General features: G+C 37.4%; 1 protein-coding gene across 12 annotated transcripts in view; it reads left to right on the top strand.

The window, feature by feature from the left end:
* LOC131689503 (two pore potassium channel protein sup-9) overlaps positions 1-23,740 on the top strand; it is a 99,674-nt gene that overhangs the window by 38,009 nt on the left and 37,925 nt on the right. For 11 of the 12 annotated variants that reach the window (XM_058974639.1, XM_058974637.1, XM_058974633.1 and 8 more), the window contains exons 3-6: positions 2,297-2,444; positions 4,139-4,290; positions 22,828-22,929; positions 23,110-23,240. In XM_058974639.1, the coding sequence (XP_058830622.1) occupies positions 2,297-2,444; positions 4,139-4,290; positions 22,828-22,929; positions 23,110-23,240 (533 nt within the window). Of the gene's footprint in view, positions 1-2,109; positions 2,203-2,296; positions 2,445-4,138; positions 4,291-22,827; positions 22,930-23,109; positions 23,241-23,740 lie in introns of those variants that run through there. The other variant, XM_058974640.1, reaches the window with a different exon arrangement.

Below are 23,740 nucleotides of genomic sequence, written 5' to 3'. Positions count from 1 at the left end.
CTGGAATCCTAACCATATTTCAATTTAGAGTTCATAGTAAAAGTAGGTAAAGGTGGTAAATCCAGTTTGCCTTTGGCCTTCGTGGAAGCAGGAGTCAAAATTGGCATGGGGTTCATTTGTACCCCAGTGTACGGTAGCTGTTAGAATTTTGTCAGGTTTCGTGCTACACAGCTGTTTTTGCAATTGAAAAACGAAGAAATATTATGCATGCATATATTTTGCATTTCATTTGCTTGGATTTTTACCTGCGAATAATCATATGAAGACTGTGGTCTTGAGCATTCGATTTTGATTCATTATTTTGGTCAGATGCCGTAAAAACCGGTTCAGAGCCGTAGCATGACCTTGTGGCACCTTTGGCGAAGTCACTGTTGGACACCTAACTTTGTCATTATTTTTAGCTCGACTTTCGAACAATTATTTCGTATTTACATGAAGCTTGCTACGTTGTCTGAAGGCGGTGGCCACAAAGGCATTTGCAGAATTGTCAGTGAATATGTCGCGGTGAACATGAATCCCCCTGAAGAAAGACTTGAGATGTAAACGTTTAAAAACTTTTCACATAGAAATGTGAATACAACATACGTTGTATTAAATTCCACTGACACAAACTCGAGGAGCAGGTGTTTCAGTTCAATAACACCAAGTTCTTTCGTGAATTGGGAGGGTCAAAGTAATGTTACAATGCTGTCAAATTTTTCATCATTTATAGGTAATTACATAAAAAGTTTTGCTGACATGACAAAACAGTTTCGATTAAAAATTGTTGGTAATGACATCCCTTCCGGACCCCCAGACTTACCACATGTTTGCATTATGATGCTTTAGCTTTCTTTCAATTTATTATATCTCCCGTAATTTCTGTCTCTGCCTTCGTATTCTTTAAATTTTCACTTTGCGCCGTACTTTAGCCCAAGGCATATATAAACACTTCCCATCTAAAAACATTGATTGAACACGGTTGGACCATATTTGCTTTCGGACTAAAAATAATTGCAAAAATTTGAAAGAAGCATATTCAACAATGACAAATATTCCGAAAGGTCGTCCAGATGAGCTCAAAATTAGGATATTCTGTCCAAAGCAAGCAAATGACATCAGTGGTGACAAGGCTTGTATGAAGGACTGCCGCGTCTAAATGTCCGCTTACAAAGTTGAGATCGACGGTGGGGTCATCGATTCGAAATTGTGACTAGATCTTCTGAAGCACAAGGTTGGCTGTTTCAAGGTCACTTTGCTTCATTCAGCGAAAATTTTTGAATGGAAATCGTACTGGATTGAACAAAATTCTGTGTCCCTTCAAACTCGCATCGGATGAACTTTGGTATTTAATTACGTCTTCTTCGACAAGAATCGTCTGCCTGTTCGGCTGTTGTACCGAGAATCGTGAGGATGACTCTTGCATTGAGAATGCGAAAAATAGGTATGCCGATTATGAGAGAGTCCATATGATCTAGGGTCCTAGAAATTTAAAGCGTTCCCTTTTAATACGATCTAAGCACTTTTGCAGAAAAACTAAAAAGAGTTAGAACCTGACTCAGTTTCTCTTCGAGCAAAAACTGCATTAGTTTTGCAACCCTTTGGTGATTATATTCTCTTCTTTTTCAGTGCTCAGTTTCAAATGGCACATTATCTTGATTTATTTCATGATTCATCCTCACAAAAATTAAAAATATCGGTCATGATTTCATCGTCCCTCTGAGGCTAGCGTCCTTGGCGGGGGCCAACCTGGCCAACCGCACACTACGGCTCTGCCTATGGTACTATATACCATCCACGCCAAAATCTAGAATAACAAATAAGAAAAATTCACCACGCGTTTTTACAGAATCTCTTTTATGCTTGTTAAGTGAGTCTGAACATCTTGTTTAAATATTGTTATTCATAAAATCTGCAGTACTTCATATTCATTATTCTAATCCGTCTAACTAATTCACTAAAGTTAAGTGCAGTTGAAGAATTCGAGAGCCAATAGACCACCGCCCATCCCACTCGACCGGCATTGAACCCCAGATAAATGTGCGACCAACAGCTTGCGAGAGCTATAAAAAGACCCTACTGTACATTGAAGAGCCCAGTAGGTCAAAAGTAATTAAAAGAGCACACCGATTTGAAGTCTGGAAATTGTTTTTCTCGACTGCCATCATCTGGTAAAGTTCCATCTGCATCTGATTCTCTTCGTTCTGTACGGTCTATGTCTATGTAACGCTTTTTTGTAGACTTCCACTTTTTTTGCTATCTAAACAAACCAGTGCCTACCGCCCGCTCTCATCTATTATGTATACTTCAATTACAGGTGCGTTCATGTTCATCGCGATCGAAGGCAATGAAGCTTTAGAAAGGTTTGCTCAAATACCGTCCAAGAGAAACGAGACTGCCATGCGGCTGTGGCAGATATCCTGCTGCGAGGTGAATGTGTTCAACAAATCCGTATTCGAGGAAAGGTGAGTAATTTTTCGTCATTGTCTGCGTCCCACTTGTCACCTTGCTTCAGTCTGTTTCCCCCGAACTGACCTCAACCCGTAACCACCCACCAGAATGACGCAGTTTTCGCAGTAGCAATGAAAAAATTAAACGAAGGCGATTCATTCTGTTGAACCGGTCAACTTCCTCACAACCGAACTGACACCTGCGGAAGCAATATTTCGATCAATTGATGCCATTTATTCGGATCCGTTCGATTGACCTGGTTCGTCTTCGATTTTTCACTTCGGACTTACGCTCTATTGGGTTTTTGATATTAATTAATGCTCGTTTGGTTTCAGGATTATACTCATTTCTCTGGGCCTAGGACGGAAAAGGTTGAAGTCATTGGGAATTGTCATCGGCTGTGACGTTTTTTTTCCTGTCTATTTCCTGTGACTGAAACGATTCTGGCGATTTTCAAAATTCGAAGATTTGCTGTTAGTGAACTATCCCAAACTCGATATAGTTGAACTAAGGAAAAGAGTTCTACTCCGTTGTAAATGCGAGAAACAGTATAAAATTTGATGAAAGTCGAGTGAAATTATTTTGAATAAGAGATTTATGAACAAAACATTTTGGCGTTGAAAGAAATTAGCGAGCAACTAAGAACTAGAGATATTAATCAAAAAAGTTAGGGAAACGTATTTCAAGTTGGCAATTTAGAATGTTTTGAATTGAGTTTTGAATCGTTTCGAACCGTAAAAAAGTTCAAGTCAGCTGAATTAGAGTCCGAAAATTTCATAAGAGTTTTTTCATAATTCGGAGCAGTGAAAAATCATACCCTAGTGCTGCGATACTATTTGAGAATTTCAATGAAATTAGTGCAAAGTTCTTAGTATGAGAGTGTAGAAAGATTTGGGTTCGTTAGAGTTCAGTATTGTTTAATAGGGTTGATTGAAGACAATGAGCATGACAGTACAAATCAAGGATTACCAAAGCTGCTTGGTTCTCAAACAAATATTTAGAAATTCTGGTTATGAATGGTATCATGAAAAAAATAAACAATGAAAAAAACACATTAAACGCATTTTCCATGTTAAACGCTCATTATTTTAAAATTGTGCTTAAATAATATATTTACAAATATTTTCAGCAATCTCCTTTCTAATAATTGAAATCTAACTGGCCAATTTTCAGTGCAATTTAATCTCTATATTTTTGCTGTAAGGTTTTTGACTAAGCATAAAATATGAACTAATAAACTGATTTCCGATAAAGCGAAGCACCCAGCAACCACCACAAATATCCAATCAAAACTCCACTTCTTTAATTTAAAAAAAAAACTCCACGAATCGGGGTAAAGAGCGAATCACAGAACTAATCCTCTTCGATCGGAATTATTAACTTTGGCATTTGACGTTTAAAATCGATTTGGGTCTACAAGGGAAATGTTCCACTCTCTCGTACATCCTCGTTCACTGGAAATTATAGAATCAATATCTTTCTGCTTCATGAGTCTCCTTTTTCCGCCCCTTGAAGTATTCTTTTGCTGCCCAAAATTCGCCTAGCTGGCACTTAGTCCAATGAAACACCCAAAGCTCACGCCATTTATGCGAATTTGGTCAGCTCGCAAACATAGTGATAAAACCTCATTTCAATTATCGAATGCTTTTCTTAAGAAATTTATTTCCGTGCATTTTGTTTTCTTGCTGGCTGCCTTCCTTCCTTCTAGAGTAGGAGAAGAAATACGTGCCTATCAGGAGAAGATTGTGCTCTGGTATCGCCGGGGCTGGCAAGGAAGTGACACCACGCTGGAAAGTGAAACGCAGCAGTGGTCCTTCTCCGGAGGATTCCTGTACTCCCTCACAGTCATCACTACAATCGGTAAGTGCTTTCGCTTTTCTTTTTCTTCACTGCCCTTGACATTTTTCCCATATACGAGGGACTTTCAGACAGAGAATCCGTAAATCTACAAAGTAGGGTAGTAAATCTCGTCGAGAACCGGACGTATCACGGTCGATGAAAAATGTATAAACGTCAGTTTGTGAATTCTGATCAGCGAATATATTATATCATGCCAGAAATGGGTTCCACAGATGCCGTAGAATCTGTATTAACCAGGCATATCGGACTGTTACATAGCATATTTTTCCACGTTTGCGATTCGCATTATTGAAATTCTATCAACGTATCCATCCAGCTATGAAGAAGGAAGATAGATGAAAGTACACAGAAATGACAATACAACGTCGTGGGCTATTGACAAAACCCAACCCTGATGGGGTTTGCTTGTTACTTTCAGTAACGTGCAAAGAATTTCCCAAAAATGCACAATTTTTCATGAATGGGTGATCTTCTGTGGGTCAACCAAGACAAATTGATTTTTTTTCGAAAGAGTCGAACAATAGGGGAAGTTGTGCGTGCTCATTCTATAATGAATAGTTTCACTATTGTATACCAAAACCACTAAAAGATTTGTATTTTATTTATTTACTTTTTTATTTATTAAACTGCCCATATATGCATAAGATTTAACTGCCCATATATGCATATATTGAAAAACAACAAGCCGAGAAAAACGCTGCTCAAGATTTATATTTTCATTGAGTTTTATGAATGGGATAAAAATGTTTTGGTTTTTTTTCTGTATTTTCAAATCAAACCAGATAAGCTTATTTGTGCATTGTGATTCAGTGGTGATACAGAATACAACCCAATAGATAACTCATTTTTACAAAAATCCATATGGGACTCTTATGCTTTCATAGGCATTTAATCCCTTTCCCTTTCAGAATATTATCACTTTTATTTGGCTTGTATCAGAGACACCGTGAAAACGAATCCCGACGCGCCGATTATGATTCCTTGCCCAATGTGAAGTGATTCGGCGCTAGTTCTCGAGATTGCATTTATCACCTTTATTTAATACAGGAAACATGGTAAAAATGTCTCGGAAAGTGCCTCGCATTTACCAAAATGCCGGTTATCATTCCAAAATGCCCACATTGTACACTCATACTGTTCAAAACGCTCATAAAATTTTTGGGTCATGCTGCATATTCTCCGAGGGAAATGTGCAAATTGAACCAATTTATTCTGATTGTCGCGGTGTCCTTTTCGACTGAGCCAGGTAATGAGTTCTTACAAAAAGTTCTACACAAGTTGTGCAAATATTTTGGAAATATACATTGTCAATAAGTTTATTTAACCCATAAGCAGATGCGATGCAGATCATCCTTTTGGGTATGGTTTTCGCTTAGTGACGGGGTTACCAAATTCACTGATTACCATGAGGGTTTTCGTAAATTTCGTGTTTTGTGGTTTATTATTTAATGAATATTTACATGTAATGTTATTGGTTACTGGTAATGATGCAGCAGTAAGTCCAAAGTAAATACCAGAGCCGTAGCAACCTAAGGGGCAAGGGGTGGACTTTGTCCCACCACATGTTTTTCTTATATATGGAATAGATACTAGAAAGAAAGGAAAGAAATAAACAAATTAAAAGCATTAAAGAGTGTATACTGTGTACAAATTATCGCAACACAACGCTGCACGGCGCATGTATGTTTTGGCGGTTTACTATCCAATAAACGGCCAGTGGGAGATATCTGTCAATTTTTCCATCGTGAGTATCTACCAAATTGTGGTCGAATGGAATGGCGACGTCGAGCATTATCATAGACTAGTATATATGGACGGTATAGGAATTGATCCGATAGAACAGTGTGATTTTAGCACAGTACGGCAAGTACGCAAGTACGGTCATTTTCCAGAACAGCTACAGAAAGATGACGGTAGTTCGACACAATCTCTTCCAAAAGACCATATTGCAGCGCTAATTGCTGGTACAAAATCTTAGCAACGCTATTGTGACGCTCGGTGTAGGCTGCGATAGCTAGTACGCAGCAGCCTGCCATATTGTAGTCGCTGGTATCGTGCGGTGAATGCCTCATCCGGCATATATCCTCGATATCTTAGTTACAAACCTACCTCCTGTAATTCCTTAACGGCCATATCCTGTTCTGGATGGCTATCATGTCGGACTCGATCACTAAAAACAGTTTACCTTGCTTGAGCCACAGTTCCCTATCGACGTACGGCTGTTCCAACTGGTGGAAGTGGGTACCGAGCACAGCTTTCTTCTCCCACCTCCAGTGGCGACAAATTGCCCTGATAGTAGCTAAACAGATCGGCATTTCTGGCCAAACGCCATGCCGATGTCGCCACTCGTTCTTTCAACTAGTTTGATGACTACACCCAGTCATTCTGTCAAGTCAGCATAGATCTTTAGATCGTTCATGTCGAAGGTATTTTTTACGATGGAGACGAACTTTACGTCCTAGCCCAGTACACGTGCTATTGGTAGGGTCCAAGCTACCGCACGGGGTGCACTGGGGGCGTGTCGGGCTCGAATGGTGACGCTGCCATTAATACCGGCTAAACTCCATTGGGCTCCGCCATCGTTCCTCCCAGGAACTACCTCTCGGTATTACTTCTGGGGGGATGGCTGTACATGATGTACTCATTCACTCTCACTCACGCGTTCATACGTCCTGTATGCGGCTTACTTGGGTGCTCTCTCTATCGCACCTTGATTCACTCTCAAACACTCTCACATGAGGCTGACTTTTGTGCTCACCTTTTTCGTTCCTTGCGAGGCTGATTTGTGTGCTCACCTTACTCATTCCTTGCTAGGCTTACTTTTGTGCTCGCCCCACCCATACCATGTGAGGCTGACTTGGGTGCTCACCCTATCACCTGGTTCACTCTCGTACGTGCCACTTTATTGTACCTCTATCACTCCCCCTGGCATCCCATGTGGGACATTTTTCTTAGGTCCCACTTCTGACATATCATGCGAGGCTGACTTGTGTGCTCACCTTTTTCATTCCTTGCTAGGCTTACTTTTGTGCTAGCCTCTACCATACCATGTGAGGCTGACTTTTGTGCTCACCCTTAACATGCCGTGTGAGACTGACTTGGATGCTCACCCTTTCACTCCTCTGCCACGCCATGAGGCATCGATAGCTAAGTCCCAACATACTACGCTCCCGTCTTGGCATGAGGCAGTCCACTTATACGCCTATACACTCACTCTTCTGTCTTGCTTCGGGGTGGCTGGGTTTACCCCTTACGCGGTTGCCAGTCGCTGCGCCAAACCTGCCTCGGCATGAACAGACCATTCACTCCCTTTTTTGCGCTTGGCCTTTTTCGCTCCAACTAACCAATCACTAGTTAGCCGAAGGTATGGGTCACCTCTTCCGGTGACCTTTCTCCATATCTTATCTGATAGCCATGCCCGTTTCGATTTAGTGTCCTACTGAGCGGGTTGAAGGAATCGCCTTAGAATGTCCCCCTCAAGTTGCGAAGCGTTCCAGACCGCAACACGTCTTTTCCACTTCTGAACTGCAGTGTTTTTGTCTCCCGCTCCCCCCCCCCCCTGCCGCAGGAACCTCACGACTACATGATCAACTTTATACATCTCTAATACCTTGATAAGGAACGAGTACGATATGGCGGCGTATGCCTTATTGTAATCGATATAGGCCATATTAAGGTTCCGTTGGTTACATACTACTTGTCCAACAATGACTACATCGATGATTGCATCCCTTCTTCTCCTCTGTCAGGATACTATTCTGTTCACAGTGGGCCCGTTCGTATGTGGTGATGAAGATGCTCATAATCTTGTGCAGACTTGCTAGACAGGTATTTGGATGTACTTTGATGGGTTGAACGTGTTGTTGTCCTTGGGGAGGAGAATTGTGGTACCACGGGTGACGAAATCCGGCAATAAGCGTGACGGGTGACGAAATCCGGCAATAAGCGTGGTTGGCGTAACGCCCTACTGAAACATACAGCCATCGTGGGATGTTCAAAGGTCAGCATCTTGTACCAGAATTTTTGGGAACCGTCTGGTCCAGGTGCCGCCCAATTCCTTACCTTACCGCATAACCTCGTGAGCGTCATTGGTTTTGAGGGAGATAGTCTCATCAGTATCTTCACCTGCCCATTTCGTCTCGCACCTTAGCCACGGTTTCCCTTCATGATGCTGTACGGAGCCTCCCAAATACTGGCCCAAAATCTAGTGACATCGTCGATATCTGGTATATCCGGACCTTCGCTGAAATCGGGCTTTTCGTGGCTACATTGATCATAGAAGTGTAACGCCTTGACCAATTTGTTGTACTAGTGAGTCAAGTTTTTCCGTCAGCTGTGGTGAGCTCCCAGTATGCGAAGCTCACTAGGTACAATGATCGCTGCCACATGATAACATAATATCGCCGATCTTTTGCCGTCTCTGTACGCGGTCAACCTTCCAATAGCGGCACTTTTGTTCGAAATCCGACTCTCCAATCTCCGCCACCATGGAGGTACTCGCCTTTCCCGGTGATGTTGGGGCGGGTCGTCTCTACGTGTAAGTCGGTATCCTAAACATGTAACAGTTGTCACTGCAGTACAGAACACTTCCACAAATTTCAGGTGCATTGGAAGAACGATACCATGCATGACCTGAAGTTCACAGCTCAACGTACAAGAACTCGGGCTCCTGGGACGCGACATTGGGTCCGTGTCGCGATACTGCGCAACCGTTTCGTCCATATTGAAGATCGCGTAGTAGCTGCCGATCAAGGGACGGGTCATCTAGTAATGATTCTCTCTTTTTCCTTTTTATTAACGACTAAGAGTGAGTCAATTTTGCCTTACCGTTCCTTGTTCCGTGACACGTGTTAATTGAGAGATGTAACAACTACCCTCCAGCAGGGGTGGGCGTGGCGTAGTTGGTAAATCGATTGCCTTGTACTCAGCGCACCTGGGTTCGAGTCCCGACCCCGCACATAGGGTTAGAAATTTTTCACAAGAGATTTTTCTAACCCGAAGAGGCGAATGACCTCAAGGTTAAAACCTCTATAATCGAAATAAAAAAAAAAAAAAAAAAAAAAAATACCCTCCAGCAGCAACTGCAGCGTTAATCTTACACGTTCTGCAAATAAAGTATACATGACAATAGAGGAATTCGGTCCGCAACAGCGATGGAATATGTAGGACGCTTATGAGTGTCGAGATGAAATCTGTGTTAGGGAAAGTCTTGCGCAATAGTGTAATATTGCACTAGTGTACTATTAAAATACACAAATAAATTTGATGACAATTTTTTACTGGTAGTTGGCTGAATTGATTGATGATTGAATCATGAAAATTCATCACCAATTAGCAAAACGTTAGGGAAAAGATTTTTTTTAATTTTTACAATGATTTTATAATAATAGGGATTTTTAAATAGTGTGCCTACAGTTAAAATACCAAGCGAAAGTTGTTGAACTTTTCTGAACCGATTGGTATTTATATGACGCAAATCTATCAACAATTAACAGCATTAACAGTCGTTGAAAATTATGCCACATTTTCTTGACGCGGATCGAATTGAAAATTACAGTTTTAATCCTACCCCGCAGCCCATACAGTCAAGTCAAACATTTTCAATTCTAAAAGTCCGAGCAGTAGGGGAGACTGAGGAGACTTGATCCCCTTTTTTATTTTTCAGTCCAACTCCGTGGAATGATAAAAAACTATGTATTTTTTGTAGTTTTATATTGTTTCTAGGGATGACTAATAATCATAAAAAAATTACATGGAAATATTATACTGGACATGAGCTATGAGCATTTCTGGAAAACAACAAAAAAATGGAAAGTTCTTAGATTAGTGGAGACTCGATCCCTATTTTGGGGACACTTGATTCCTTTATGAAAACGTGTTTAAAAGAGCATGTAGGGTAATAAGCCTATTTTTGCCTGTTTTTACTATCATCCTACCCATCTGAAGCCTTTGGTTAGAGCAGCGTCTGCCATCTTTGCTCAACGCATTGACTCAAATTGTATTGCGATAACGGGGGTACTCGATTAGAGATTTTGCTGCGCTCAAACAGAAGACTTTCACTATTCTCAAGACAATTTTGTTATTATATTGGCTCTTAATAAGAGGCGAATGACCTTAACGTTAAAACCTCTATAATCGAAATAAAAAAATGGACCTTAATAACAAATCATAGAAGCTGAAATAATAAAATTATTGTAGTAATAATGTGGTACCCTTCTTAATAGGGCAACAACGGGTACATTACCCCATTCAATTTTATAAATGGATTGTAGTATTGATTAAATTGTTATGATAAGATATTGTTATTTTTGTTACTACATATTACGCATCTCTCACCTGATTTTTTTACGAATTCCCCAAATCTCTGTGCAATTTTTTGAAAGCTGTCTTTATTATGGTTGAGGAACGTCAAATGTGGGATGAATGGTTGCTACGTACACTGTAGTAAACAATTACAGTTAAGTTTCTTTACGATGAAGCGTTCATTTTTGACATTTTTTATGACAACAATGACTTCAATTGTTCTGGTGTGAATTTGGTTATTTTCAGTGGTGTGTATGAAGTATGGCGAAGGGGATCAAATCGAATTTGAAGGGATCAAGTGAACCCATAGCATCTATTTCAGTAAACTTTAGTAAAAATATAGTTGAACAAAAGAATCAGCTCAATCATAACGTATTCATATAATTGACATTCTCCTGTAATTCTGTATGCAAAAGTAGAGTATGTAATGGGTGATTTTATCAATTTTATAAAAGTTTGAAAATTTGAAAAATAAATCTTCTTCAGTTCTTCTGAGACTTTTTTTTAAATCGGTAAAAATTCGGCTACACAAAAGTCCAATTTCTTTTTTCTGTGTTAATGAAATTTATGTTTAGATAAAACTACGCAACTTTCTAGTATATTCGATTAATGTATTCTGATACGCCTTTGAGTTACAATGATGGGATCAAGTCTCCCCGGGGATCAAGTCTCCTCAGTCTCCCCTACAGTTATGCATTGAGACCTGAAGCGTAAAATGATTTGATTTTCTGATGTGTGGAGAGAACTATTTGTGCATAGAGTCTATGACATCGACAGTAATCGAATCCATAGCCACAGCGTAAGCAGAATCGTTTTGAGCAGCGTGTGCGAGTTAGACTGTGAATCAGTTAGGAATATACTCGGCAAATATCAGGAAAACAGTCAGCATTCAGCATTATTTGTCGTAGCTACTTGAAAAGCATCCTTGACAAGAGTCCGGGTTTTCTTCTCTTCGTGTTACAAATGAACAAAGTGCTATGGATTTCGTTTTAGTTAGTCTGGATGCGGTTTACCTCGTTTGTACAAACGCTTTTGGTAACTACCCGATCATAAAACCATATCAACAATATATCAAAATTATTTCTCGATTTGATATTTATATCAAATAATCATATAATTTTGACATAGGTCGTTTGGAACGAATTAAGATTAAATTAAAATTATATCATGTTTTGATTCGTCAATAATGATATCAAATAATATATCATATTTATATCAACCATATCGTGTCTTTTCAACATAATATGTACAATAAAATATTATCTTTCCAAGACAATTTGGCAGAGCTATAACAATGCCTCCAGTGATGGATCCTCCCAAGAACTGGCTCCAAATGGCATTACTAGTGGTCTTGTCTTGTAATATGTTTGAATGTAAATACATAAGAAAATGTACGTTTTGTAAAGTTACTCGCTGATTATAAATCACAACAGAGAAAATGTTTTGCTGGAGGGCCACGAAGCAACAAGTAGTTTTAAAGATTTGATTAGATGGGTTTCGGCATATGACAAGCCGAAAGAGCAACACTCGGTCAGCCTTGAAGAGGAATGGAAGCAAAACCTATATCAACTGCAGGTAAACCATTAAAGAAGATTAAAAGAGAGAAGAGCATACGAAAGAATAGAATCAGGCATTTTAAAACTGTAAAGGATGTGATGTGAAAAACAGGAACACCTTCAGAAAAAAAACCAATGAAATTTTTTTTAAATTATATGCTGAGCTAACTGCGAGTTCTAACAAGTAAATTCGATGGTAATAAAAAATAATAAAATTAGTAACACAGCGAAAGTAAATGCATATGTTCGGGATATATATGAAAACATATTTTTGTCATAACTCTTGCTTATTGTTACATATTTCAAATCTGTAAAAAGTCGAATTTAGCTGAAGAAATTCTTTATACACTGCTATCATTATCTCATTTTTTGATGTTTTGCGACTTAGTTCGGTCGAACTTAACACCGACCACTTGTACTAATAAGAATAATGAATAATTTTTCACAAGAAAATATTTGATTTATTAATTAAAAACAATTAAAAAACAGATTTTTGTGATATAATTCTGATATTTTCGGATATATTTACTCATTTAGATATAAAATATCTTAAATATCCGTCTGTGTGATACAATTATTTTATCAAACCAAGATATAACTAACATTCTTTATACTAAAATAGATTGAGATATAATATGATATAACCGATACATTTTCTTGGTATAAAAACTTGATATTTTAACAACTATCCAGCTATATTTTATATCAAACTGAGATATAGATTTTGCCGTGATATAATATCTTATTTTGATATAATTTTGATGTGAATTTCTGATCGGGTACGGTATCCATTACAGGCTGATGCGTAAAGGCGCTTGGAGAGGGGTGTCCTCTCGTACACACGTAAAGTTTTGGGGTGCTTTTGCTTCCGAGGAGTGCCGTTAGAAAACCCGATTATAACGAAAAAAAAAAACAAAATAATGAAAGAATGTGATACATATTTGAATGGCTAATTAGTTTTTTTTCGCTGAACTTTATGAAAATTAATCAATGTATTGGGGGCATTGGTAGTGTACTACTAAATTAGTTATTGGAGACGTTTCGAGTTCCTCTCATCAGAATCCGACACTAACTTAGTTAATGGACTCAGCTGATTCTGATGAGAGGAACTCGAAATACCTCCAATGACTAATTTAGTTATAGGTTTCGTGTACTTAACGCGAAAGTTGGTTTAAAACAATTTTCTCCTTAGTGAAGAAAAAATGGTTTTTTACCCTAAAAATGTTCTCCACCTAGGAGAAATATAGCATAGTGATAGATTTTCGAAAAGATTTGGTCAACGGGGAGAAAAACTGTTTTTTTTGTTTGCAAAGATGGCCGTTTTTCCAGGCTTTCCCAGCTGATCCTTAATAACAAACAAAACTATATACCTATCACAACAAAACCTCAGTGTTCCAACTTAATACAATACCTATCAAACAATTTTTAACAAATAATTATTTTTATTTTGACTTTAATGCCAATGCCTTATTTAAAGCTTTTTGGTGGTATTCAACAGTGAAAACAGATCGGAATAGTGAGTTAACTGAAAGCAATCATGTGAAAAAAATCTAGCTTCTTGTGGGGGATGTACCGCCAGGTGACTACTGAACTCTCAAGTAGCAGTTGACGCACCAAATGACTCTTAACCATAGTTTAGTATATCCACGGAACGTGATACATCGTGTGCATACGATCAAACAGATATAAACATATTTCGATTTTATTAGTTTTATTTCCACATTCAAATTAAAAATACACAAAAGGAAAAAAAAGACAATAATGAAAGAATGACATATCTCCGAAAGTTGGCCAAACGAAAAATACCGATTGTTACTCCCACATCTGAATTTTTCAGAAATATAGAGCACTAAATTAATAAATTATAGTAGCACAATAGATTGTTTCAAAATTCATGTAACGTATCCAAATATTTACCATGCTTTTTAGCTAACCGCAGCTGATGGAAAGTGAACTTTCTAACAGATGCACGGTGAGGAAAACGTGCATGCCTTTGAAGTAAACTGATGTATCCATTCCAGAATCTCAAAACAATTTTATTTTATCATCCGTCCCAAGTGGAGAAATGCAAGAATTCCCATAGCTGCAGTTTGTATGCAAGGGAATCTCTAACCGCAAATAGAATCAGGAAACTATTTTCCCCATCCAATCGATTTACTGAACTGTGTGGGAAGTTAGCACCCACCATTCATCACCTCACCAACTTAATTCCAATGTAGTAAAGCGGACGGGATCAACAAAAAATGAACTGAGAGAATCTAACCGTGAAAACCTGGAAACAAGTGACTACAAGTGTTTTGTTTTCCCATCTTGGGCCATTTTATGCTATTCTGATCCCACTTCACTGAAAACAGGGTACTGTGTATTGAAAGTAACTGTGCAGCCAATGAATAAAAGAGTTGAGAAGAGTATATTTGCATCTTGCACGCTGCAATGTTGAATAGAGATCTCTGTTTACGAGAAATCGGAGAAATTTTCCACTGCAGTCTCAACTTGTACCCAGCATTTATCATTATTTCGTGGTGATTCAATTTTAAACAACGTCACAAATTCTCAAAATTAACCATTTAAGCGGGAGAACATATTGTTACGGATATTTCAAGAGTTTGAATATAGTTTTGGCGTTCATGTAAGTCATCCAAATAATTGTTCATTTGTTGGTATTTATTCGATTTCTGACCATTAAAATAATGATGGGATATTGCTTCATCGTTTTCGTCTGGAAAATAAGAAACATGATAATGGATGTGGTTTTTCTATTCTCAAAGTAATTGTAGATCGAATCATTTCAAGAAATCATTAGACGAATGAGGAATCTTAAATAGGTTTTGGAATGTATTTTTGAAAAATAAAGTTTTTAGTCAGTTTGAAGTTTTTATGTTTTATTAAAACAATATAACTATTGAATTATTTGCCCTAGCATATAAGCCATATTTTGGAGTTAAAAGTTTCATTTTTAGCAGAAAATCGTTTTAAAATCATTTTAAAAAATCAAATGAAGACACTGGCAAACTGAAAAAAATTATAGTAATAAATATAGTTAATTATGAACACCACAAAATATATGTTTAAATTTCTCTTTTCATGGATAATTTATAACTCTGCCATAAATAATGTTTTCGAAAAACGACCAACAAGAAATTGTCGGAATGCAACGTAGCGGCATGTTCAGAAGAGTGTCTCGCGGTTGTATAGGAAAACTTTAAACTGACACACAGAACTTTTTAAGTTCCTTTTGTGATATCATATGTCTGTGCGAAATTTGGGAGCGATTGGTTGCTTTCCGGGTTTGTGCATTACGCTCAAAGTTTGTATGGGATTTTATATGGGGAAATCAATTATTTTGCATATACGTGAATAAGATCGCTATTTCACTCAATATGAAAAACCAGCTATATAAAACTATAGTTCAAACCTTGGTTAACAACTTTGTCGAAGACAGTAACTAGCTACGAATTTTCAGAGAGTTACAACTATTTTAAAACATATGGTTCAATCCAAATGCAGAAATCCTTTGTTTCTTCCAACACTGCCAGTGCACCACCGACATTTAAAAGTTAAATAAAAGAGAATATATTCATTGCAAAGACTTGATACCTTTGAATGAAATGTTCAGAATGAATTGCTGATTATCATAAACGTAAACAGAAAATGAAAAAAGGTTTAGACAGCTAAACCAAGAAGAAGTCTTATGTGTTTAAATACCACTATTTAACGACTCAGTTGTTGTGTTATTTGAAACGATACAACAATACCAAAACTTTCGGCTAAGATTGTAAACAAAGCTGACATATTATAAAACCTGTTTTATATGAAACAATGAGCTTTGAATATAAATTGGAACAATAGAATAAATGATGGTTAGTTGAATATATTTATTTTTTATCTATGAGGCTCGCATCTGAAGTAAGAATATTTAATCAATTTACTATTTATAAAATTTAATTAGGTGCAGTGGCGTAGTGCACATAGCTTTCGATTCCTCATTTTCATAATTTATATTCTATTCTCTTTAATTCAATTAAAGGCATTTGAAAAAAAAAAATATATGCCGAAAAACGCTTCTGTCAATTTCCAGGCTCAATTAGCTGGTACCGTTGCACCATTTTAAAAAATATACCAGCAGAGCCCTTAAATAGTAGCACTCGAACACGTAAGATTAATTTTTAATTCGTCGGTTTTAACCTGCGTTGAAGAAGTACTCCTTATCTTATACTAAACTATTTACGAAGCAGCAGGGGAGTATAAAAGCCCCCACCCCCTTCTTTTCATTTTCTGGCTACATCTATGTTATTCAACAATTCAAAAAATAGTGGAACAACTCAGTGGGAACCTTTGTCCGGCTTGCTTCATTCTTCTTGACGATTAACTGTGGAGGAGAGCTTGGCTCATTCGATTGATCCTCCAGACCGCTTAAGGTGTCCTTTTTGTTTAGTCGGGGTAGCGAGTAGCTCCTTGGCGATTAGCTTCCGTATTCCGGCGACCTTAATACTAGGTACACAGACCACAGGCCGGTACTTTCGACTGGAATCTTCCCTCACACTTAACTTTTATAAAGGTGGCGGAAACTGTCCCGAAAAAAGCAGCTATTATCTGGACCGCGGCCCGTCACATCAAAATAAAAGTGACATAAAGCCGCTTCACCGCATATCTGTCATCGTCGTTTTGCAACAAAAAAAGAATGGTGGCCTATTTAAAGCCATATGTTATTCACACAGAAATATGAAACAAAAGCTGCTACAGCTATCTAACCGAACAGAATCGTTAACAAAAGCTAAAATAAAAAAAACATACAAGAGAAAGGGATCGATCATATGGAATAGTGGTGAGAATTATTTTACATAAACAATACACTTTACGTAGAGAATAAGCAAAGTTAGCTATATTTTCAATTAGTTCTGAATTGCTATCCTGACGATACGGTGTACAAAGAAACGAACTCATCATCACACGCTTCTTCGCTTCGTGGAAGACTTCGGAATAATTGACGTTGATCAAAGGTCACTCGACTAAAATTTAGTTTTAATATGAATTTATATTTAATATGAATTTCTTCAAGCGATATGCTACGACTAATACTCAGATGAAGAACGTAGGGTTCGTCGCGGTGCGGATGTGGGCGGTAAATGGATTGTCCGCACCGAAACCGCAAAAAAATTATAAAACCGCACCGCTTACCGCAACCGCAATTTATTTACCGCACCGCACCGCGCGGTAATGCGGTAAATGCGGTAAAATTTTTATATTTTTAAAAATAGTGTTGAAAAATTGTACAAACCATATATAATAAAACGTTATTCTTATACACACGAAATTTAACTTTAAGAGATTCCTCAGAATGTTATGTTTATGAAAAAAATCAACTTTTGTATTTTTTATTAATAAAATTTCGTACATTTTAAGGCAAACATTATACATTCAAGAACGTTCTACTACAGTAATAGGAAAACTTTTATTTTAGCAACCCTTCAGTTAATTGAAAAATGTGGAATAAAAATGTAATAAGAAATGAAGTTGTATATTTTTTTCTTTAAATTTTCATATTTTCAATGTTTTTGACATATGAAAATGAAATGGATGATTTTCGCATTTACGTAGTAAAAACCACCTTTCATTCTTAAAGGAAACTCACCAAAAAAAAATTAAAATCGAAATATCAGTACTGCTCTATACATTACATCTAAGCATGAGTCCGGTATCAACCGGTACATTAGAAAAACTGCAAAAAATTTATGGTTTTTAAAAATAGGGGGTTTTACGGACAAAATATCCCAAAACTCTAACTTCCGCATTCTTCAAGAAAGAGATGTATTCTCATTCAAAATCTAAGATTGCTCTCTTTAAAAATGTATGAAGTGTAATTTTCTAAAGGCTAGTTCGAAAGTTCTAGCATTTAATGTATTTTCCTAAAATATTTTCCCAAAGAGCCAATGGCAAAAACTTCAATTGAAGTGTTCGGGAATCAAACTATGTGGTATTTGGCAAAAAAGCTTCATAAAAGCTACAAAATAGTCTTAACTGAAAAATATTAGGATTTAATTTGGTAGAAAATTATAGTAAATTTGAATGAAAGTACGCGAAAAAAGTTATGTAGCATACTTTTTGAGAAAGAGTCCAATAAAATTGACTGCAGAAAAATTCACATTGAATTTACACAGCAATCAAAGAAGATAGAAATACGATATTGATGAACGAATAATCATCCTAATTTGGACCCCTCCTTATTTTGGACGCTTTCATACATTTGTATCCTTTACCGCCAATTACTCCAAATTCGTTTGGTTTGATGAAGAGGGTTGTGTTTAAGTCCTAGCATAATTAGTTCATCTCTAATTCCATTAAATTAGTCAAAATTCACGATTGAAAAATTGATATCGAAAACGATTCATAATTCCACGATTTCCAACGGAAATCGGGAGAAGTGATGTACTTTTAAATAGGATTTAAGAGTACAAATTTATTGTTTTAAATGATCTAATAATTTTGTCTCTATTGGGTTCTTGAATTTTATGTATTTGAAATGGTTAGTTTGTGAAGTTTTACTTAGAAGTATAAAATAACTAGTCCAAAATATGTCGTCAAAAATAATAGCGTCAAAATATTTCGGACACAGCTAGATTTCCTTTCGTTATAGCAGTCTGTTTATCAATTTAGAATAATCAAAATTATTACATTATCATTTTTTTTGCGGTTCGGTTGCGGTAAAACCGCGCGGTAAAAGCTCTTTCCCGCACCGCATCTACGGGAAAAAGTGTCTCACCGCAGCGCAGACTTCGCGGTGCGGGTGCGGTAAATACCGCGCGGTTGCGGTAATTATCGCAACCGCGACGAACCCTAGAAGAACGGAAAATGAAAAATGGTACTGAAGCATGATCGGCGAGCTGTACGAATTAGTTTTTGTTGACCGATTTGACCATCCGAACACTCAAAGAAATGACTCACGAGTTTACTTAATTTTGTATATAAATATATTTAAGATTCCCGTAATATTATAGATCATGAGATTTTTCATGAATTGATAAAGTATTTCTTTGGTGAAAATCTAGGAAATCACACATCGCGGATTTCATGAATTGAAATTAGACCATTCACAAAATATATTTAAACCTAAAGCTTACAGTGTATAAAAGAAGTCACAATAAATAAAAATGGTGGCCGAGAGCGTACGCCGTGTACGCGATGATCGCGGAGAATCGATTTGACACCGTTGTTTACAATATGCCTGTTCGTATGCAACAATATGGCACATTTTGTGGAAAAGTATTGATTTAAAATCATGTCAACAGACTGGTTACTGCCCGAACTTGATAATATTTGGTTCTAATAAGACGGAGGTATGTGCCATACAATTATTGTAACAGTGGAATGACTGCGTGAGAAATACGGTGAACGTTTATTTTCTCCCCGTGGACCTGTCTGATCGCCTAGATCGGGCGATATCACATATATAAACTTTTTCTTATGAAATCAAAAGTCTGTGGATAAGCCTGTAACGATTGAAGCATTGGAAGCCAACATTACTCGAGTAATTAGCCAGATATCACTTGAAATGCTCGAAGGCGTCTTCAAAAATTGGACCACCTACTATGATAAACATTTTAAAATCAATTGTTGGCAAAGAAATTCTTTCAAGCGAAAATAGAGATTTCGCGATGTAATTGAGGGGTGGGCGTAACGTAGTTGGTAAATCGATTGCCTTGTACTCAGCACACCTGGGTTCGAGTCCCGACCTCGCACATAGGGTTAGAAATTTTTCATAAGAATTTTTTTTAACTCGAAGAAGCGAATGCCCTTAAGGTTAAAACGAAATAAAAAGCGATATAATTCATGTTTTAATCACCCTGTATGGTTTATGTTATCAGTCAGCCGTAATGTATTGCCAAATCTTGGTGAGATATAAATAGAAAAGCAATTTTTTTTAATAGTTTTGACTTGAGCCTCATCTTCGAGCTACGTGGGGAATGCGAAAACTGCGTCAATTTATTCTGATGCTCTTTGCAACTTTTAATATAAGCCTGATCATCATTGCGAAAAATTTCTCAGTCTTCCACAAGTTGTGCAAATATTTGGGAAACGTGCATAGTCAATACGTTTCTTAAGCGTAACCGGTATTTGACAGCTAGTAACACGATTTCTGGAGCCAGCGTGGAGCCAACTTGACGTCTTCGAATTTGACATATGCGATACTGTTTTAGTTACACAGGGCTCATTTCACAGTGTTGGCTTCATGATCAATGCAAGTTGCCTAATGAAATAATTTGAATTCGTCAATTATGTATCATGAAAATTTAATATATTAAAAAACTCTGAATATTTGAATAAAGATTCGACAAATCAATTTGTTTACCATTTATATATTAGTTTCCTTCCGATCAAATACGAGGACTGTCAAAAAAATTCATATGAAACAATTTTTTTTTTGGAATTCCTTGTGAAAGAGAACATTTATATTTGCATGTTTATTTGTGACGATAGCCTATTAGCGTATTTGTAATATTTAAATTGACTATTCTCGTGTATGATTGAAATTTCACTGACTTACATATAAAAAGAATACAAAATATAGAGAGATCGAGCCATTATCCAGTGATTCTACGTTTTTATGTACTACCCATGATCGCATATTTGTCCCGTTTTCTATAGGATTTCCTATCTTTATGGGACTGATATGCGATCATGGGCAATGTTCATCTATTAAATAAAATGTGTGTAGTCTGCAAACTGTTCTCATTGCAAATGGGCGGAAGGGTAAAACAATGGGATTTATGATAGTTTTGTTCTTGTGGTTGCAACACTATCCGTATTTTAATTCATTTAATCCAGCTAGTTAAACAGTCAACATACCCGAAGAAAATGACAAAACAGTTGTTTTCATTTCATTCGTTTATGAAATATTTGGCGTTTATTCTACCCACTCTGATATGATATTATGCTGGCCAGATTTGATAGAAACATGTAGAATGTAATAAAAATGTTTAATTAGTTAGTACCAGATAAATTTTAACCGAAATGTTTATTTATAAAACGGGAATTGTGTATTATAGCAACATATTTAAATATGACAAAGACAAAGGCTGCACTGTCAACTTCGCTAGCCCATACAGTCAACTGTCAAGAAAAGCAAGAAAACCAAATATAAGAATCCAGTTTTTTATTTCGATTATAGAGGTTTTAACCTTAAGGTCATTTGCCTCTTCGGGTTAGAAAAATCACTTATGAAAAACTTCTAACCCTATGTCTGAGTTCGGGACTGGAACCCAGGTGCGCTGCGTACAAGGCAATCGATTTACCAACTACGCTACGCCCACCCTGCCGATTCCAGTTGTCTAGTTTTGTCTTAGCAATGAATTCGAATTTTCGTTGTTGAAGATTCAACTGAGAATTGTGAGGTTGCCACCTCTGGAGACACTTTGACCGGGAGATTTCTATTGACCTGGGGTTGACTTCACGAGAAACATGAGCATCCGCTGGAATTACACAATCAAAGCGATTGTTCCATAAAGTTTTGAAACACTTTCTTATTTTTTGATCACCTAATGCGTTTAAATGTCACATGTTTGACTTTTTTCAGTCCTTCTTAACAGGTCAAATTTGGGAAAAGCATAATGCTCACCACTATTCTTGTGTCGTCCACATTTAGTTGTAAATTGGTCACATTTAAGAACGGATTTGTCGTGTAAATTTGCGCACCCTTTGCTAATCGCAAAGAATTCTAAAGCAGCAGTCACTCTTACTGTGGAGAATAAGTCGAACGAGTATTGCTCTCCTCCACAAATAACAGAAGTTTATGATATATTTTGAATGATATATGATGTTTATGATATATTTTGAAGAATAACATCAAAAATACATTCAGAATATATATTAGAGTGCACGTTTTCCATTACAGTTATAAGAAAAACTAACACTATATCCAACAAAACGCCAAACGAAATGAACCAATAAAGGATGTTTGTTGGAAGAACCTTTCTTTGAGGGTCTGCAAGACAAATTATCCTTCGTCTCGCTGGACCCGGAGAAATCAACGTAAAACCCAAAAGCCCGGAGATCGTCTCCAAAAACCGGAGTCTCCGGGTCAAACCCAAGGGGGTACCAGTAGGTTAGAGGAATGGCAACCCTAGAGAATTTACATTTGAAAATTAAATTTCGCATTACTGCTATATAGGAACGCTATAATCAATATTGAAACATTAATTATGAATTTTAAATTTATTTTTGATAAACATCCACAACTTTCAATCCCTGTACGGGGTGGATTTTTTGTCCCGCAGACATCGGGTTAGGAAAATGTCTGTATGTGTATACTATTTAATTTCAATATCAAACTGGAATGGATTCCTTTTGATCGCAAATTTCGTTTATTGCATTTCGCTGTTTTAGTCCAGTATTATTTACATCAGTTCCGACCGAGCTAACGGGATGCAAACTTGATTACCCTTTTCTCCGGTTATTTACAGTAGTTTGCCACTGTTCCAGGTATAGCCTTCAGCAGTTTTGACGTATTTGCACTAATGCAACTTTATTTACGCTGCGTTCAGGTTCGCTTACAAAACTGGAAAAATAACTTTCACAACATTACACTCCACTCTGAGCTTTGATATTTCTGCCAGTAATATTTGTGCCGAACTTTTACGCTTCACTATTCTTGTTTTTTACTTCTTTTTCTCTACTGCAACAGGCTACGGGAATATCGTTCCTCGCACGGAATGGGGCAAAATCGCTACGATATTCTACGCAATCATCGGAATGCCACTATTTCTTCTTTATCTTTCCAACATAGGTAAGTTCTAGTTTATAAATATTTTTGCGAAAAAAAGTTTTCTTTTAGAATTCATTTTAATTTCTCACTCTCTTCCTCTTTCTGTTTCTCGTCCTATCTTTTTCCCCATTTGCAACAATTTGAACCGCTGCCGCTAAACTGAATGCTACCGATATAAAACTCCTTGGTGGGTGGAAACAGGTGATATTTTGGCCAAATCGTTCAAATGGATCTACGCCAAATTTTGCCTGTGTCAGGTGTGTCCGGGTGTGGCTCGGCGGCGTGCGTTCCGTGCCAGACGTAGAGCCAGAACCGAGGATCGTGAATACCAGGTGAGTGCGGGATTGAATTGAACCGGAACCAAGTACTCCGTCGAGTAATGTAATGCCGAATAAACAATTTTATTAATTTCGCTTCGACCGCATACACCTGTCCCTGTCTGTTCCGTTCGGAAAGTTAGCATATTTGCTGCTTCACCGCCTTTCGCATGGCGCAATGCATTTGTGTGTGCACGGAAATCGAATCGACACTCGAAAACCAGACAGTAGGACCGATAGGTGAACCGAAACGCTTCGAGTCATGCTCCCGTGGGAATGCTGTTTTTTGACAAACAATAACAGGTTCGGTTTGCAATAGCTGACTACGAGCATTTTTTGCTTTGTAATTGAATATTCAAATTTCTTTTCTTTCGAGTACCCCGGGTGGTTTTTTTTGCAGTTGTTTCCATCTTTCGTTGGGCTATTCAATTTGCATGAGGATGCAGATCTCTACCTTTTGGTTTCAGCTAGCGCCAGTAATTTTTTGTTGTAAAATTGCATCAGCCTTTTTTAAC

The sequence above is a fragment of the Topomyia yanbarensis genome, chromosome 3 (assembly GCF_030247195.1).
Source record: "Topomyia yanbarensis strain Yona2022 chromosome 3, ASM3024719v1, whole genome shotgun sequence".
Taxonomy (NCBI): domain Eukaryota; kingdom Metazoa; phylum Arthropoda; class Insecta; order Diptera; family Culicidae; genus Topomyia; species Topomyia yanbarensis.
Note: the sequence above shows the minus strand (reverse complement) of the source record. Positions and strands in the feature narration are given on the sequence as shown.